General features: G+C 44.0%; 1 protein-coding gene across 1 annotated transcript in view; it reads left to right on the forward strand.

Moving 5' to 3' along the window:
- Nucleotides 1-492: 492 nt before the first annotated feature.
- The window catches only part of C1H12orf42 (chromosome 1 C12orf42 homolog), a 129,714-nt gene continuing 112,022 nt past the window's right edge, over nt 493-18,184 (forward strand). The window contains exon 1 of the mRNA XM_032915592.1: nt 493-831. Within this exon, the coding sequence (XP_032771483.1) occupies nt 493-831 (339 nt within the window). The remainder of the gene's footprint in view (nt 832-18,184) is intronic.

Genomic DNA, 18,184 nt, shown 5'->3' on the forward strand with positions numbered 1-18,184 from the left:
ATCTATCTATCTATCTATCCTATCTATCCCATCTATCTATCTATCTATCTATCTATCTATCTATCTATCTAATCTAATCTATTATTTTAGCATCAGTGATTCGAACTCATATATTCATGCTTGCATAGCAAACATCTCCTCAGCCTTGACCATCGCCCAGCCCTGCAGCTGAGGTCGGTTTGTTTGTTTATTCCTTGATTTTTTTATTTAACTTTTTTGTGAATTTCACATCATACACCCGAGTCCTTCTCATCTCCCCATCTTTTTGTACCCTCTTTCTGCCTTGTAATCTCCTCTACAACAGAAAAAAAAAATCTTGGGGAGGCTGCAGTGTGTCACAGAGTGTCCCACAGCACACCCTTTTGTCCACACTTCTTTACTTGCAAACGTTCATTGCAGTGAGTCACTGGTCTGGTTTAAGGCATCTGGCTACCTTATTGATGCTAGCTCCTCACTGGACTCCTCTCAGGTATCCTGTTGTTATCCTGCGTCATGGAGATCCTGACGCTTCGGATCTGTAAGACCAACCCCTTCGTTGTGCTCTGTGAGTTTATAGATAGGGAAGATGTTGGGATGGGCCAACTCAATGTCCTGGATCTGTGTCTGGATGGTATAGCTGAGCTGGTTAGGCCGTCAGCTCTCCTGCACCCACACCACCAGGGCTACTCTCCAGCACTGCCTCAGCCAGCTCATCTAATGTTGCAGCCAACAAGGGGTAGAGCCAAATCCCCAGGTCTCAGGCCTTTGAGGCTGGTCACCTACGCTCATGCCAGCAGGGCCGGTTTTATTGTGTTCCCAGTAGAGGTGCAGGGCCAACTTTTGCTGCAGCTGGTGAGGGGCAGGGACTGCTCCCCTATTCTGTTCTTATAACCTCAGTGCCAGCTCTCCAACCTGCCATAGATGGTGAAGGGCAAGGGGAGGAGAGGGTATCTCTCCTTTGCGCATAACACTACTCAGCAGACAAGCTGTGGGGCCAGGTCTCCCACAATCATGCCCTCATGCTGGCTCCCCCAGACCTCCACCACCATGGTCAGCTCTATGGTTACAGCTGAGGGTCTAATAAACCCATTGGCTGCCCATTGCTGGTTTTTTTTTTTTTTTTTTTTTTTTTTTTTTTTTTGGTTCTTTTTTTTTTTCCGGAGCTGGGGACCGAACCCAGGGCCTTGCGCTTCTTAGGCAAGCGCTCTACTACTGAGCTAAATCCCCAACCCCTGCCCATTGCTGTTTAATGCATCACATTCAAAGTCAGACTCAGAGGACAGCAAACGTTATCTTAGTTTCTGAGGGGCTAGATGTTGGCTAGTGCTTCTGCTATTTCAAACCGGTTTTTTATCATGGATCCTCCTCCTTCAGGTTTGGGGGTCCTACACACAGCTGCTTGTTTATTCCAGTGTGAAGTGTGGGGGGGGGGAGAAACCTTGAAAGTTTAAAGGCATGATTATCTTTTATTTTATTTTTTATTTTTATTTTTACTTTTCATTCAGAAGGAACACTATAGGTGCTGTAGGCTACCACGGGAATATTTTAGGGTTGGCTTTGAATTTTTTTGTGGTAGCATAATTTAGGAAATTTAGTTTTTCACTCCCTCTCATATGTAAATTGAGTATAACTATTAAATCTCTTTACATACATTGCATACAAGTACTGCAGTGTACTTGGGCTTTACATTTTCTATTTTACCTTAATGCATTGTTTTTCTTTTCTATTCCCACCCCCCCCATGCCATTCCGTTCTTTTCCATTCCCATTCTGTTCAGCTCTTTTCCATTCCGTTCCACTCCCTCCCCCATTCCTGTTCATTCCGTTCCACCTCTTTCTGTTCCGCTGTTTCCTGTTCCGGTCCATTCCGTTCTGTTCCGTCCTACTGTGCTCCACTCTCTTCTATTCTAGTTTAGTCCACCCTTTCACAGTTCCGCTCTGCTTCATTTAAATAATCAGTCATTCCATCCCATCCGGTTGACTTCACAATGGATCCCATGGTCACAACTAGCAGATAAAAATGCCATTTAAGAAGGTTAAGAATCAGAAGAGCCAGGGGCTTGATGACGAGGGAGAAAGACTTCGCTCTGGTGACGCTGAGACTTGAGGATCCAGACTAGTTGCAGTCGTTAGTAACTCCCAGTTTTGAAGCACTCACTGTGTGCCTGGCACCATGCTCAGCTTTTACGCATGGTGTTTGCTTCCTGTCTGCTTTCCACAGACCTAGCTACGGGACAGTCATCTCCAGCTGGATATCAAATGATTTCCTTAGTACAGAGGAAACTCAGACTCTTAGAATTTATCCTCTTTGCCTGATCTCCCATAGATGGCAAGTGATATAGTCAGAACTCACAACTGCCGTCAATGGCTCTTGGCCACTGTCATAGTCTTGTTCGTAACTCTGCCTAGACCAATAGGACATAAGAAACAAAGATGTCAAATTACCAAAGTTAGGGCAGTCTCTATGGCTGGGCTTTCAATGGTGAGTGGAACATTGAGGTTACATTGCTATGCAGTTAGTCTTTAAATAAACAATATTAAAACATATATATATATATGTATATACACACACAACACACGTGTGTATTGTGTGTGGTGTGTATTGTGTGTGTGTGTGTGTGTGTGTGTGTGTGTGTGTGTGTGTGTGAGGTTATGTGTACATGAGTGCAGGTGCCTGTGGAAGACAGAGACAGTGTGTGAATCCCCTAGATTTGGACTGACAGGCAGTTGTGAACCCTCTGCTGTGGGTGCAATTGAGTGCTCACAACCGCTGAGCCATCTCACCAACATCCATTTATCCTTATGTGTGGGTTCTCAAGGCACATTTTAGTTTGGGTTGGTAGAAAAGGCAGAAAGCAATTAATTTATTATATATGGTGAAATTATGCAGCCCTTCATTTTTTTTGAGTGTAGGTAATATTTCTTCATCTGGACTTAAGCTGTGTTCTGCAGTTGATCAAGAGTGGACGTTACTCTCAGCTTTCTAAACGATCTGTAGGAAGATTAGCATATTTGAACCTTAAAGGGTCTAGATTAAGCAGAAAAGCAAAGGACATTAGGAATGAGGTCATTTTCTCTTTCAAAGATCCTAAATTTGCATAGCACTTTATAGTCCCCGCCCCCTGGATTGAACCCAGGGCCTTAGCACATGCTAATCACTGAGCTCTACCCACTGCCATCCACAGACATCTGCATTCGCATCTGAAGACAGCCCTGGGAGGAAAGAAAGCTAGATAGTTCTGTAAACTGCTTTCTATCTGTGGAAAGGAAAAGTCTGAAAGGTTCTAACATGTCACATGGAGGACTGGGTGTGGGTGAAGTCATCCACTTCCAATCTCCGATTTCAGAGCAGAGCAGCGAAGCTCGGGAAAGCTGGATGATTTCTCTGAGATCACCCGGAAAATAAATGCAGAGCTGAGGCAAGCCTTTGTATTCTTAGAATCTTACATCAGAACTCTTTCTGCCACACCCCGGTGGCTCCAATCCCATGAGTGTAAGCACAGACACCAAGAATACTCTCCCACCGGTGTCCACACATCTGTGAGTGCGAGGGAAATGCTGTCCGGTGCAGTGTGTCTGAAAAGCAGGCTGCAGATTTCTCTAATCAGGAACCTATTGTTCAACTTCTTAGGGGCCCTAACATTTCTTGGCTCTCATCGCTAAGCCCATGATATTGCTTATCCTCCGGAGTGTACAGTGTGGTGCAGGACTGTACTGTTAGAGGGACTGTGGAGGTTGTCATTCAAAGAAAGGAAACAGATGTAGCATGAGAAGAAAGGAGACCCGGCTTCCTTGCCTGAGCAAAGTGGCTAGATTGCTTGCAGGCTTGTGTATTCTCTTCAAGCATATATTTGAAATGATATATTTATGTCCATGTATCTGAAATAAAACCTTACCATAATTCACTCAATAAAGCACAAAACTTTGTTTTCAATAAAACAGTGTATTACTTCTTTTTGGAGGTTAAAAAAAGGCAGAGTCTTAAGTCAGTTGGTGGCCGACCCAAAGCCCACAGGAGTAAAGAATCAAGTTTATGGTGTTGAGATGACCTGCAACAAATCTTTAGTAGACTATAGATTATAAATAAAAAATTCCAGTGGTCTCAAAAGTGTCTCCCTATCACGCCTCTCCCTGCTTCTCCCTGATGCTAAGTCCGCAGTCTTGTTAGAGGACCCAGGCTGAGAGCCAGCGACTTGGTATTCAATCTCACATCATCTCAAGGTTTTACAGGACGTGACACATACATTTATGCTCACTTACACATATACTTAGTGATTAATGTGCAGATGGGTCTTCTTACAGTCTGTTTATAAATAGGTTGTTTATAACTCAAAACACATTTTCTCACAGAAAAATGTCTGCCTGAAAATATTTACCAAATGCTCAAAACTGAGCTTCTAAACAGCTCAGTTGTGTATGTAGGTGCAGAAACTTTGTGTGTACACGTCTATGTGTGTGTATATGAATAGATAGTATGTGTCCATGTGTGTGTGAACATGTATGTATATGTGCATGTGTGTGTATTGTGTACGTATGTACTCTGTGTGCAAAAAGTCACATGATTCTAGTTCATGTGAAAGCTCAAAGACAGCCCTTGAGTGTTGTCTCTCAGGAGCTGTAGGCCTTGTTTGTTGAGACATCTTCCTTTACTGCTTGTGAGCTCACCAAGTAAAGGCTACCTGGCCAGTGGGCCAGAGGGATCCACCTACCTCTCTCTCCCCAGCACTGAGATTACAGCTTTTGCTGTCACACCTGTTTTATTTTAAATGTGAACCCTGAGTGTTAACTTCATGGCCTTGCGTGTGCAAGTCAAGCACTCAACAGACTTGTCCCCAATCCCGAGGAACCTTTGAAAGGAACACCGTCCCTTATGTTGCTCAGAGGAGTATGTCTCTGTGCAAGGATTCAGTTAGCCTGAGACTGCAAACTTCAGGCCTCAGAATTGCAGCCTTAGCAGAGATGGTGTGGCAAGGGCCCAGAGAGAGCCAAGTGAGTATCGCTAGGCATGGCCTCATCATGGGCCTAAGAGGTGAATATTTCATGCTTTGGTAGCTTCCTAAGTCAGTTTCACTTTTTCTTTCTTTCTTTTTTACCATAATTTATTTTTGTATTCACATTACATCCCAATTGCAGCCTCCTCCTACCTCTCCTCCCAGTCCTGATTTTTCCAAGTCCCAGCCCCATATCCCCATATCTCCCACTGAGGCCCAACTAGGCAGTCTGAGTAATAGAAGGAGATCCAATGGCAGGCAATCAAGTATAAGACAGTCCCCACTCCAATTGATAGGGGACCCACATGAAGACCAAACTTTACAAGTGTGCTACAAATGTGTAGAGGGCCCAGGTCCAGCCCCTGCATGCTCTTCAGTTGGTGGTTCGGGCTCTGTGAACGCCCATGGGCCCAGGTTGGTTGATTCTGCAGGTCCTCTTGCAGAGACTCACAGCCAAACATCAGGCAGAGTTGGGGGGGGTCTTGTGGAAGAGCGCTGGTTAGAATTGAGTGAGCTGGAGAGGTCAAGGACACAAGTTTCACCTTTTCTCTAGCGGTGAAGACAAGCTTAATTAAAGCAGATTATTTCAGAAAGAAATACTTTGGTATAGAAAGCCAGTCTGTGGACGAATGAGGGTTTTATGCAAAACAGCCCAAGGGTTGCTCTTGGTTACTGACCAGTACAGCAGGGGCATTGGTTGGGTGTTTGGTAACAGTTGCAGAAGTCGCTCCATCCAAGAATCTGGAAGTCAGTTTGCAAGAGCCATTAGAGAAGAAAAGATTAAAAAAACAACAACAAAAAAGGCGAGTGTGTGTGTGTGTGTGTGTGTGTGTGTGTGTGTGTGTGTGTTGCATCCATGTGTGAGCATGCATGTAGGGTAGTAGTTGACGTCGGTTGTCTTCCTCATTCGCTCTCTCCCTTATTTTTTCAGGCAGGGTTTCTCACTGGGTCTGGGGCTTACCGATTCAGCAAGACCAGCTGATGGCCTCCTCCTATCTCTGCCTTCTTAGCGCTGGGATGAGAGGTGCTCGCCAATCACGCCTGGCCTTTTATGTGAGTGCTAGAACGCAAACCCAGGTTCTCATGTGTGGCAAGCCCTTTATTGAGACATCTTTCTGGCCTGAGAACTTATTTTTAAACACAGAGATTCCTGGTGGAGCCTAGAGAGCAGAAATTAAGGGATATTTCCTAAGACCTCTTTAAACTCAATGCTTTTCCTAGGAGACCTCACTCTGCTACTAAATGGAATTTGTTTCTCAGTCAGACGAGACTTAGAGAGTAAGCAACATGGTGACCTCACACATCCATTAGGAGGCAGAACCCGTATTAACCATCTTGCCTTCCCATACTCCGAGACCCTCTTTCCTGAAAGTCTTTTTGGTAGAAAAGTTTTGTAGTGAATTCTTTAAAAAACTTTTGTCCTTTTTTTTCTTTTCCTTAAAGAAGAATGACTCAGACAAACCAGTTTCAGAGCGTGTGGAGAGGGCAAGGCTCCCCCTCCACTCCCCGGATTCCCTACAGCCCTGTCTTCATGTGAAATGTCTCTTGATTAAAAAGCACAGACTCTCTACGGACACTGAGCCTTTTCAGCCGGGACTGGGACTCCAGAAGTGGTTATTATGCATGGATGTGCGGCTGGAATGAGATTTCTGTGGTCTTTGACTTTAATGGCCCCGTCTAGATAATGTGGCTAACTTTGTTCTTTGTCTCAAGATGACTGGTCAATGGAGTTGTGTGGTTTTAATTTCATCTGAAGGGCAGTTGGGGAAGAGGCAACAGAGCCTACTGATTTTTTCTCTCTCTCTTGCTTAGTTACTGGGACTGCTATTTCAATATTTTCAGGTCTTGCTAAACAGTGGGAGTGATATGAAATTGTGTTAGAAGAGGCTTTTGAGTGCAATGTTAAACCTCTAATTTAAAAGTCTATGACACAAAGGTAAACAAAGGATAAATTTTTACTTGCGCCTTAATCGCCTTTCCCAAAGGACAGAGTGCGGTTCTAAGTGGAGGAAAACATATTTTCATATAAAATTGTAGGTTCCTATCTGTGATCATCTGTTACCATGACCACTAATTCAAATGCTAGAAAGACCAACGTGCGTTTAGGCAACCTAAACTTGATATTTCTGACAGTACGGAAACTAAATATATTTTAAAAACAGACATGTGCAGATCCCATTCCGTGACCCAGGTGACACAACTGCTAGGCATTGCTGTGACAACCAGAGGCCTTGCACAAAAGAATATAGCTTAGAAACTACGGCCTCAGTCAGGAACGCAGGCAGGAGGCTGCAGATCCTCATTGCTGTGGAGACGATAGTTAATAATATGGTGTTCACAGCTTCCTGCAGTGTGAATACCAGACTCACCGTTTCCACATCTTTAAACCACCAAGAAAGGGGCAGGCTACAGTTTGAGGACACAGCACAGGAGACGGAAAGTGAAATTCCTAAGAGAAGCACAACAAACACCCACTAGGGGTTTATTTCATCCACCATATTAAAAAACTATTCCCCCTCTTCCTTTGGGTAACGATACAGAAATTTGGTCTTATCTGCCTATCCAGTTGGAATTACAAACTTTTAGATTTCTCCTCCTATATCAGATGTCGCAGGTAGAAAATCAAAAGCAAATAGCTAAAAGCAAACTTCCATGGTTTTTATTTATTTTATAAGTGTATGCATGCGTCTTCATGTTTGTATACATGCATGTGTGTTCATGTGTAGGCGAACATTGCATGTGGAGCTGGGGGACAACCTCTGGTGTCGTCAGAGAGACAAGATCTCTTATCGTCCTGGAGCTCACCAATTTTATCAAACCAGTCAGCCATTGAGCCCCAGGGATGTGCCTGTCTCAGTTGTCCCAGAGAGTATAAGCCCATCCATGTCAACATTCCTGGATTTTTAAAACATAGATTCTGGGAATCGAATTTAGCTCCTCCTGCTTGCAAGGCAAACACTTTCTGGAGTGAATGAACCATCCCCACTGTCCCTAGCACAGTTCCCATGTTTTTAAAGCAACATGACTCAAGTTCCACAAACACAGTAGGTCTTTAGCACATAGTTATGTACAAGGAAGGTATTTGAGGAAAGTTCACAGAAACAAAAGGAGACATTTGACTGAGGTTCCTTTCCTTTGTGTTAGATGTGGACTTTACAGGTTTCTAGGAAACACATTTTCAGGAGAGTGGTTAGGTCAAATATTTTCCTTCTTCTGGTGAAATTTCCAAAGCAAATTCATTTTTTAAAAAAATGAAAGAAAACCAGACAAGTTTCTAAAATGAGGGTTTTTCTAGAGCATTCATTAATGTAATAAAGTAACATGACTGAAACACTATTAAATTGATGGGATGTTTTCAGGGGGGAAAAAAAGACGAATGGATTCAAACAGAATTGGGCAACTGACCCATTTCTAGGGTTTGGTAATATACCTCAAGCTTTCAGCAATTGTGGTTTTCATGGAAATGTAGGCTGTGTCCTGCAAGCAGGCAGACACCCAAGGCATGACCAGTGTTTATTTCCTTATAGTTTGTTCATAGTTCTTCCCTTCTGGGTGTTACAGGCTATTGACACAGCAAACATGACAAGTACTAGGTCAAAAGTTCCCTTCCCTACTCTCTCTGATAGGGAAGAAGACATTCTGTAAAACTATGGATTCTTGAGTTTCAGTATTAGTGTACCACATCACCCATAAAAAGATTTTTATATTGACATACGCTTTTGATAGGGTTTAGGAATTCTATGTAACCTCTAGATAGAGGGCTTCAGAAACCTTCATACACCATGAGGCTCAGTTTTAGAGATCTCATTATCATCAACATCAAGGACACAAGGACATGCTGGACAAGTGGGAAACAGGGCTTTGAGGGTTGTCTCCTCCCACCTTTCTTGTTGGTAGTTCTGAATATTGATGGTAGAACGTGTGGAGAGTGTGGCGGCCTGAGAGCAGCAGGAGCTGGGTAGAGCAGCTATGGCTCCATTCCTTTCCTAGTCATAGTCCCTTCCTTCTTCCTACTAGAGAGGAATTTAGCTCAGAGGGTCCCGTTTTCCCTAGGTCCGAAACCCATGGTATCGTGTGCTTCAGCATCTCCATTTCAGTGTGGGGGATGAGACATTTGTAGATAGCACTGGACCTTTTTAGAAAATTATTCCAGACCTTGGAGGACCAGATTGTCATGGGTCCCAGGTTCTATTGTTTGACTAATGAAGTTGCCTCCATTAACTTGTGTATGTTGTGTATTATCAGACCCCTTCATGTGTACAGGGCAATTGGGGCACAGTGAATGTACTCCACAGAAAGCACAGGAAGCCTGGGGGAGGGGAGTGTTTTAGTGGTGGAGGCTTATCTTTGAAAATGTAAAAAAAAAAAAAAAAATACTGAGACCCAAGATGGCTCAGTGGGTATAGGCTTGCCGCCAAACCTGACAACCTGAGTTTAGTGTGTAGAGCTGACACGGTAGAAAAAGATAGCTAACTCTCACATGTTATCTCTGAACTCCTTTGGCACATAAGTGCATGTTTGCAGGAGTGCACACACACACACACACACACACACACACACACAATCAATCAATGTAAAAAAAGATTAAAAAATTGTAAATGCAAAGAATAGATTATTCTAATTTTATGCAAATTTCTCCACAAACTTCGGGATATTCCTTGTGCCACACATTTCCATTACTCACTCCTCCTTAAGTCCCACCATTTGTGACATGCCTTGGTAGCTTGTCCCCAAGGATGCGGAGTCCACTTCCTTAATCTTTGCATCAGGGTTAGTTTCATCAGTTACTCCAGTGATTATAAAAGGTAGTGGAAGGGATGGCTCTGGAGTGGTAATGTACTGGTTCTCAGCCAGTGCCTTGAGAGGTTTCCTATGCTTTTGGACTCCTGACCCATCATGCATGCACACTTGAGTTGGCTTGTTGAATGTGGAAAACATGTAACTCAGTCATTCTTGTCATTTTGCCCCAGGGCCAGCAAGCCATGAGGCAGATACATAAGGACATCCTACATGACCCCCAGTATCAGCACACAGACCTGTCAGAAAAGGCCAACCACATCTAGTCTAAATCATAGGAATTTCCAGCTGATCCTCGGACCCATGAGTGGGTTGTAAAAATTAGCACCACCAATCTTAGACAAAGGAGATTGATGTTGGGTAAATTTCAAAATGACTTCTGGGCTGCTCCTAGCTTCTAGTGGATGGGGGAAGATTTGAGTGTCCAGTATCGACCACCATGCCCCAAAAACACTTCAAGAGACTGATAGAATAGTTAATGCACCTCTAAAGGCAAAGGCAGGAATCATGGCAGGACCAAGTGGGCAGAACAAATAATTACCAAGAACAGTGACTTCTGGAATAATGCGACCCAATCAAAGCTGCCTTCCTTATGGCACTGGATGAGGTTTCCTGGCAATACTCCTTGGTAAATCTTCACAGTTGCTATAAAACATCCCTATGAGTATACAGATAACTGATCTACCTCCCTCTCCTAAATTATGAGGCCAGCATAATCGTTATATTGAAAGGAGTCAAAGAAAAAAACAAGTGATAAAAATTATAGAGCATTTTAAAGAATATTAGTTTGAGAGTTTAATCCAATGTCTAGCAAAGTGACTTGCGAACACAGAGTTTATTCCAACAGTGCAATGGTGACCTGATGCTGGAAACTCAGGCTCCACACTCTGGTTTCAAAGTAAAGGGATGGTGTAGATGAAAACATTAAGAGACAAAGCCACTACCGTACAGAGCATGAATGCGAAATTCTAAGCACAAATCCACTAGGCCAAATCAAACACACTAAATATATTTCAGAGAAGCAAGAAGGGCTTAGCATGAGAAAGCCAAGGAATTTGCCAAACTAAAGATAAGCTAGAAATGAAGGGAATGTGCCTCCAGGTAGCCATGGTAACCATGGTGGACCGAAGCTGCCCCTTGTGAGATGGTGAAGGAAGGCATTAGAGTAAGAAAAAAATAGACTCTTCCAAAGAAAAAGAATAGGAGTCTCTGAAATCCACAAAGGAACTGAAGGGATACCCGGAAGAAATACAAAACAACAGATAAAGCAAAAAGACTTAAAGACACAGAGGAGTAAGATGAACACAGCTTCTGCTTTGATGGTCTCTGGATGGAAGAGAGCAGACACCCCTTGCAAAGGTGAACCTTGTTTGAGACTGGCAGGCCTGGTCCAGGTTAAGCCTACAGCCTTTGCATGACTCAAATCCCGTTGTAGGTGTTGGTGAGACACTGACACCTTTAAGTGGGCCCTGAGGAGGGAGAATCCCATTTATCACTCTGAAAGACCCAGGGGTCAGTGCTTGGATGCCATCTTGAAAGAGTAAAACCGATATCCAGGGAGATGGCTCAGTGGGTAAAGTACTTGCTAAGCAAGGATGAGGACTTTCGACTGGAAACCATGTAAAACCAGGCATGGTACTGCGTATCTGCAGTTCCGGCACTAAGATGGGTGGGGGCACACTTGGGAGAAGCCCGGAAGCTTGCAGGACAGCTAGTGTGGCCTGGGCTATGGATAAAAAAGCCCTATCTCAAAGTGGAAGGCGAAGAAAAAGACATGAGGTTGTCCTCTGACCTTCCATGTGTGCATCTGCCTTCTCTGAGATTAAAAAATTGAAGAAAAAAAAAACTCACCCCCAAACTCCCAGCTACCGTGAGGGATTAGGTTGTATGACACTATTCCTATGGTATGAAGTAGTATCTATTCACTCTAGACAGGAAGTGGAAAGCCCAAAGCACAGATACCACTAAAGTCCAACTTAGTGAACCCATGAATTTTATTTCAGTTACTTACAGGGCAAAGGGTTCCCAACAGAGTAAAGAGCTCAAAGGTGTGTTACCAAAGCCAAACCCAGTATGGGTGTCAGCCATCAAAGCCGGTGTTCACTGCATAACCTGCAGGCGTCTCAAAAGGTTGAAAAGTGTCCTTTGCAGGTGGCTCAGTTGGTTTTAGCCTTTCCCAGGCAGTTTGGCTGGTTTGTTTCCTCTAGGCAGTTCGGATGGTGGCTACTTGTAAGCTGCCTGTCTTGTCTCAGTAGGTCTTACTACTAACAGTGCTTGGGTAGGGAGGGGCCTAATGGATCTAGTTAGTTTCAGGAACTTCCTGCAGCTGTTTTAAGTTGTTTACTTTCTGAGCTTCAGGAACTTCCCTGCAGGATAAAGTGTTTCGCCTCCTTGTAAACATCTTGTGTCTTAATGAGCTTCCCTCTAAGATTTTTTTTTTAAGGTTTTGAGTTTGAGACCCAGGGAACAGCAGCAGGTCAGGGAGCCTCAATTTATCCTGCCTCCCTCGCTGGAGAGAGCCAGTTATGAAGAGCAGGAAGATGGGTGAAGGATGAGGGGCTAGCCAGGTGGGAAAGTACACAGGGACAGTAGCCTCACCCTTGGTGGCCAGGAGCAGATCTCATCAATTGCAAATAAATGCAAAGTGATGAGCTGAGGCCATTAGGAGGGAAAACAAAACAAAACAAATCCCCAGATTCTGTCATTCATAGCTGTAGAACCCAAGAACTCTGTCATAGCCGCTTCCCGCCCCCCTGCACCCAGTAAGGTAATGCGTACCCAGTCCTGAGCATGAGAAGACTTGAGCAGTACTGATGTCACTGTTGTGGGATCAGACACTCTTTGTCTCAGGGACCCGGTAGAGAGGGTGGAGAACCTCCCCAGCCTTCCGTCTGCAAAGCAACATGTGACCAGCAGAGGTCTCTGGTTTGTAAAGAAGGAGACCTACCAAGATGTAGACAGCTCTGGGGGACCTTAGATCATTCCCCCTCCTACAGCCTCAGCAACAGCATAAACCACAGAAAGACAAGGAGCCACAGGATCAGCTGACTCTGCCCTCATGACTGTAACCCCTGTCTCCAACTTAGCGGCTCACTGCCCTCTTTTTGGGACCCTTGTGGTTTTCCACTGCCAGTTTTTACTGGAGTCCCAGCAGGATTCTTTTAAAATTATTTTTAAAGATTACATTTCTCTTTTTAAATGATTTTTAAAGAATTATATCTCACTTATCCCCATCATACATCCACCTAATTTTGTTTACATTTTTAAAATCATCTAGCAGGGCCTCTCAGAGGACAACCGTCCATTGGACTGGTCAGGGACCCCATGGTTGGATTTGGGGTAGGTTTGAAGAAGCTGAAGGGGAGGGCGACCCCATAGGAAGCCCAGTAGTCTCAAGGAACCTGGACCTCAAGGTGCTGCCAGAGCCTGAGCCACCAACCAGACTGGTCCACAGCCCCCCTCCCCAAGCCCCAGGGAAAGAGGAGGTCTGATGAGGGGAGGAGCACCCTCTCAGAGGCAAGGGAGAGGGGGAACTGTGGTAGGGAGGACTTGGGGGGGGTCAAGGATGGGAATGTGAATAAAATAATTAAAAAGGTAAAACTGAAAAAATTATTGGGCAATGTGTCTTCTATTTTCTTAGCTTTCCTTTTACTTTTTGCCCTGGAGATATCAAAAAAACACTACATTTAGTAATATTTTGACTTTGCCATATTGATTTAAGAATTTCCTTACATTTTTATTTTTTATCCTCTTTCTATGTTTAATTTAAAAACCATTTTCACCATCCCCTCCTTTTGTCTCACATTTATTCTAATTCTGAATTTTATTATCCAAATGCTTTTTAATTTCACAGCATGTTCTACAGCAGTTTTCGGTGTGTGGTCATTATGATATATCAGGGAGCTGTAATTAATTTTAAGTATTTGTATACTTTGCCTATGCAGAAGTTCTTACTGTTAGGACAGCTTCTTTTCTCCAATGCAATTAAAAAGAAAGCAAGGTGCAAGAAAATTTTAGCAAAAAAACAAACAAACAAGCAAACAAAAAACAAAAACAAAAAAACCCCAGAGACCTCTGAAAACAAAACAAAAAAATTTAGCAATGTTGAAAATCAAAAGTTTCAGTGAATTAGTCAATCAAAAAACATCCCCATAGAAAGGACAGTTATAATTAACCACAGTTTAAAAGTCAAGATTTGATTTCGTGATAAAAATTATAATTCATCCAAGAACATCAAAACCCAGAACACAAAAATGAAAACATGCTCATATGGAAGACTTATGATTATTACTGCTACTTTGACGGCCATTCTTCATGTTGCACTTGGACTTGATGCATTTCCAAGTGCATTCAAGTGGACGTGCTTTAAAAGACAAAGTTCCAAAGCTTGCACGTGAGGCATGTTCAAGTCATTCCTACATGAAAATAATTTTGGGAGAATTTCTGGCAGAGGTCGGGATTTGTTACAAATAAGCCATTACAGTGACTTAGTCCCCATTGGAATAGAAGAGAGAGCTGTAAGTGTGGAACCCCGCTGTCTGATAGACCTTGTGTTATGTCATGTGTGAGCTGTGTAGAACAGTGGCCAGCATGAGGTAAGTATGCATAAGTTGGCTGCTTTGCATAGTGTTATTAATGTTACTATTGCAGATTGGTGACGAAACTCTGGGCTAATCTATGAATAATGGTAGGATGGCTGATGACCTCGCTGAGGTCTGAGTTCTGTTCTTAGGCCCAATGTTGGCCGACGAGGGTTTGAGGACAGTCACGTATGTAGTCAAGAAATGCAGGTGAAATTTAAAATGAGATAGAAGTAGGGATTCCCCCCCAGTTCCACCATGCCAAATTATATAGAATGTTGGCTAAGATGTGGGATGTCCGGCGTCAGTACAGATTGGTGTACCTCTGAACAAGTAGCTGTTCTATGCTGTATATAAACTTGTGCAAGACTTTGTGACTTATTAATTGCACCTCAAGTCTGCAAACCTTGGAATACACAAGGAGTTAACATTCAAGAACACAGCCGAGTTGCTCACAAGGGTAAAAAATGCTCTGCATTGGTTTTCCTGGTTGGTAAGATGGAGGGAAAAGTCTTGCCAAGCGGCCGTGAAGGTGGTGGCTGGGTGTGGGCTACGCTTGTGATGGTAGAGACAACATCTCCAGGACCCTGGCTTCGGGGCTCTGCCTCAGCGTCTTTCTCCTCCTGTATAAACGGAGTGTGAGACGTTGCCCGCTGCTGTTTGGTTTGGCTGCAAGATGAGCAGTGAAGCAGTTACTGTGACCAGGTACTCCATAAAGTGACTCTCTCCTGCTTAGGTGTTTGGAAAGGGAAGCTCATGCCACATACTCAGTCCCTTGTGCTCTACAGCGCCTTCTTTTTCCTCAGCTCCATTTGCAGTTCCCTTTTATCCTTAGCCTATAAGCTCCTGCTAGCCTCTGTCCTATTTGATATTTTGTTCTCAGGACCCTGGGCAAAGGCCGCAATCTCATAAACTCTGCTACATGGATGGATGGATGGATGGATGGATGGATGGATGGATGAACAAATGAATGATTGAGAAAAGAGAAACTTCAGAGGCAATTTCCCTTTAAAATAATCTGAAAAATCACATTTCTTTCCCAGTTGAAACACCCATTACCGTCTAACTCACTCTCTCATCGCACGCCACGTGGTCTCATTTGTTAGAAAAATAATTCAGTGTCTGTTGGAATGGGAATAAAATGTTTGTGCCAGGGCCATCCAGAGAGCTACTGGCAGAATAGAGGGCAGGCTCAGATCACAGCACAAGGAGCAAGGACCCAATAAACTGGAACCCATTTGTTGGACTGAAATGTTAGTGAGAACACTTTCCAGGAAAACCACCTTATCCTCAGTCCTCTGAAGGTCACGGACACCCTGAGTGGCGGCCATCTTTCCACCTGGACCGCAGTGTTTCTTAGTGCTTGAGAATACCCTTGACCACTGACTGCCGTCCTCTGGGGCCGACCTCATCAGTCACCTCTCTCTGCCTTCGTATGGAGACGGCGGCCGTGTGAACACAATCGCTATGGTTAGCGGCTAGCGGTATCTAATTGGGAAAACCTGGAGAAATTCTCAGGTATCAGATTTATATTACAGAGGTTCCTAATGAATGCTCAATAAAGGACTAGCGCCAAAGCAGGATGGAGATAGACATCTTGTGGAAATTTTAGTGAGGGTAGGTTTTTTTTTTTTTTGGTTCTTTTTTTCAGAGCTGGGGACTGAACCCAGGGCCTTGCGCTTCTAGGCAAGTGCTCTACCACTGAGCTAAATCCCCAACCCCAGTTTTTTTTTTTTTTTTTTTTTAAATGATCAGAATCACATTTTTATTTTCAAGAGAGTTTTATTTAAAACAGACTCAGGTTGCTGCCTTTCTCTTCAGACATCTCTGTCCCTTGATAGCACTTCTCCTGGTTTCCCAACCGCCCACTTGAACAGCGTAGGGGACAAGACAGGAGGTGGTTGTCAGGCCTATTGGAGGATGGGGTTTGTTTCACATGTTTTCTGGGCCTCTTTCCACGTCATAGCTTCGGAGGACTTTCTCATCATGGAGTCTGATCATTTAAATCCATCTGAAGCTCCCTCGCTCCCTGCTCATGGCCTCTCAGGGGTCGTTTCTATGCCGCAGCTCTGTAAAGTCTGCAATGCTTGAGTTTAGAAATGAAGGACAATCGAGGGTGCAGGAGGGTCAGGAGGAGGCGACGAGGTTTTGATTAAGCACGGGAAACATTTCTTAAACTAACTTACCTTGAAATCACTCTTTCATTTTTCTTTTGATCAGGTTTCAGTTTGAAGGTTTAAGGTCTCTCTCCCCTGCTCTCCCTACACCTGATCTTCCCGCCCACTCCCCGCCCCGCCCCCTCTCCCATCCAGTTCCCTCCCTCCATCCACCTCTGAGTCTATTTTGTTTCCTCTTCTGAGAAACAGTCAGGCATCCTCCTTGTTATCTGGCTTCTCTGGGTCTGTGGGTTGTAGCACGGCCGTGCTGTACTAAATGTCTAATATCTACTTACGACTGAATACGTATCAATCTGGATGTCTGAGGAGGTGTAGAGAGAAAAAAATCACAAATTTTCTCTTAGATTTGGCTATAGAGCTTGATCGAATTAAGAGTAACATTTAGCCGTGGAGCCTGGACTGACAGCTCAGCGGGCAGAGGCTCTTGCTGCCAAGTCTGACCACTTGAGTTCTCGTCTCAGGACCCGGGGTTGTCCTGTGACCTCCACACGCATGCAGAGGCATGTGTATCAATCTACAACCCTAATAAACGAATATTTAAAAACTTCCAATTTCTTAGAGATTATCTTCAGTGATTTGTCGTGTCCTTATTACTTTACGTCGGGAGATACTTAACATCTGCCCAGACATCTGTGTCTTGAGATTGCTGAACACACGCGGACGGTAACAACACAAGCGACACATTGTAAATCCCCTCCCCATGACTCATCCGTGACTTTAGGATCCTTTTACACCAGTTTCTGCACTAAGGGTCACAGGACAACCATCGCCACAATCAATACTTCCACACAGCGATAGTATTTCTCCAACGGACTTTGTCGCTAACTAGCTGCTTACCCAGGGACGCAGGAAGAGAGAGAGAGAATTCCTGGCTTCTTTTTCATTTAATAGGTGACAAGAATTATGTGAGGTACTAGGGACACACAGTAAGGGCATCTACCTACTGTTGCAGGGAGTGTCTAACAGGGGGAATACAGTTGATAAAATCTACCACACCATGTGAGCTTGACAGACAACTTGAGTTCTATCTGAGCCCTCCGAGCTCGCAGTGATTGGCTGTTATTGTTTCCATCTGTTTTCTACAAAGCCTCCATTTGCTTGAGATGCTATAAAACCATAGCTCAGATCGCTCGCACGACAGGACGTGAAATAAGAGAAAACGGTCAATGAGAGCACGTGTGAGAGAATTCAGCTATTTCTGCTGGGCACTCTCAGTCGGTGGGCTGAGTAGCGTGTGTCTGTATTACTTCCCCTTTCTCGGGACTCTGAGCATTTTCCGTGTCGATGCTGTTATTACAGTTTCCTGTTTAAGGTAAGAGAATGTCCCCAGTCGTCTTAACAGATTAGAGCACGGCACAGGATTCGAATCCAGAGTTCATGGTCTCATTCTATTTTATTCTGCCCAAGACATTAGCTGAATGTTCCATAAAGGCTCTTTATAAAGAGTTTCCCACTAATGTGGCTTGGTTGGTGAAAATACCATGGGCTCTAGATTTAAAAAAAAAAAAGAGTCTCCCCATCACTCCTTGCCCTGCGGTATTGGTCTTCTGATCCTCTGGACTATAGTTTCCCGAGGCGGAAGGCAGAAACAGTTCCCTTATTGTGGGCATAGTAGTTGGTAGCTTTAGGTGGACACCCTACCAACATGTCTGAGGGATGTT

The sequence above is a fragment of the Rattus rattus genome, chromosome 1 (assembly GCF_011064425.1).
Source record: "Rattus rattus isolate New Zealand chromosome 1, Rrattus_CSIRO_v1, whole genome shotgun sequence".
NCBI lineage: Eukaryota > Metazoa > Chordata > Mammalia > Rodentia > Muridae > Rattus > Rattus rattus.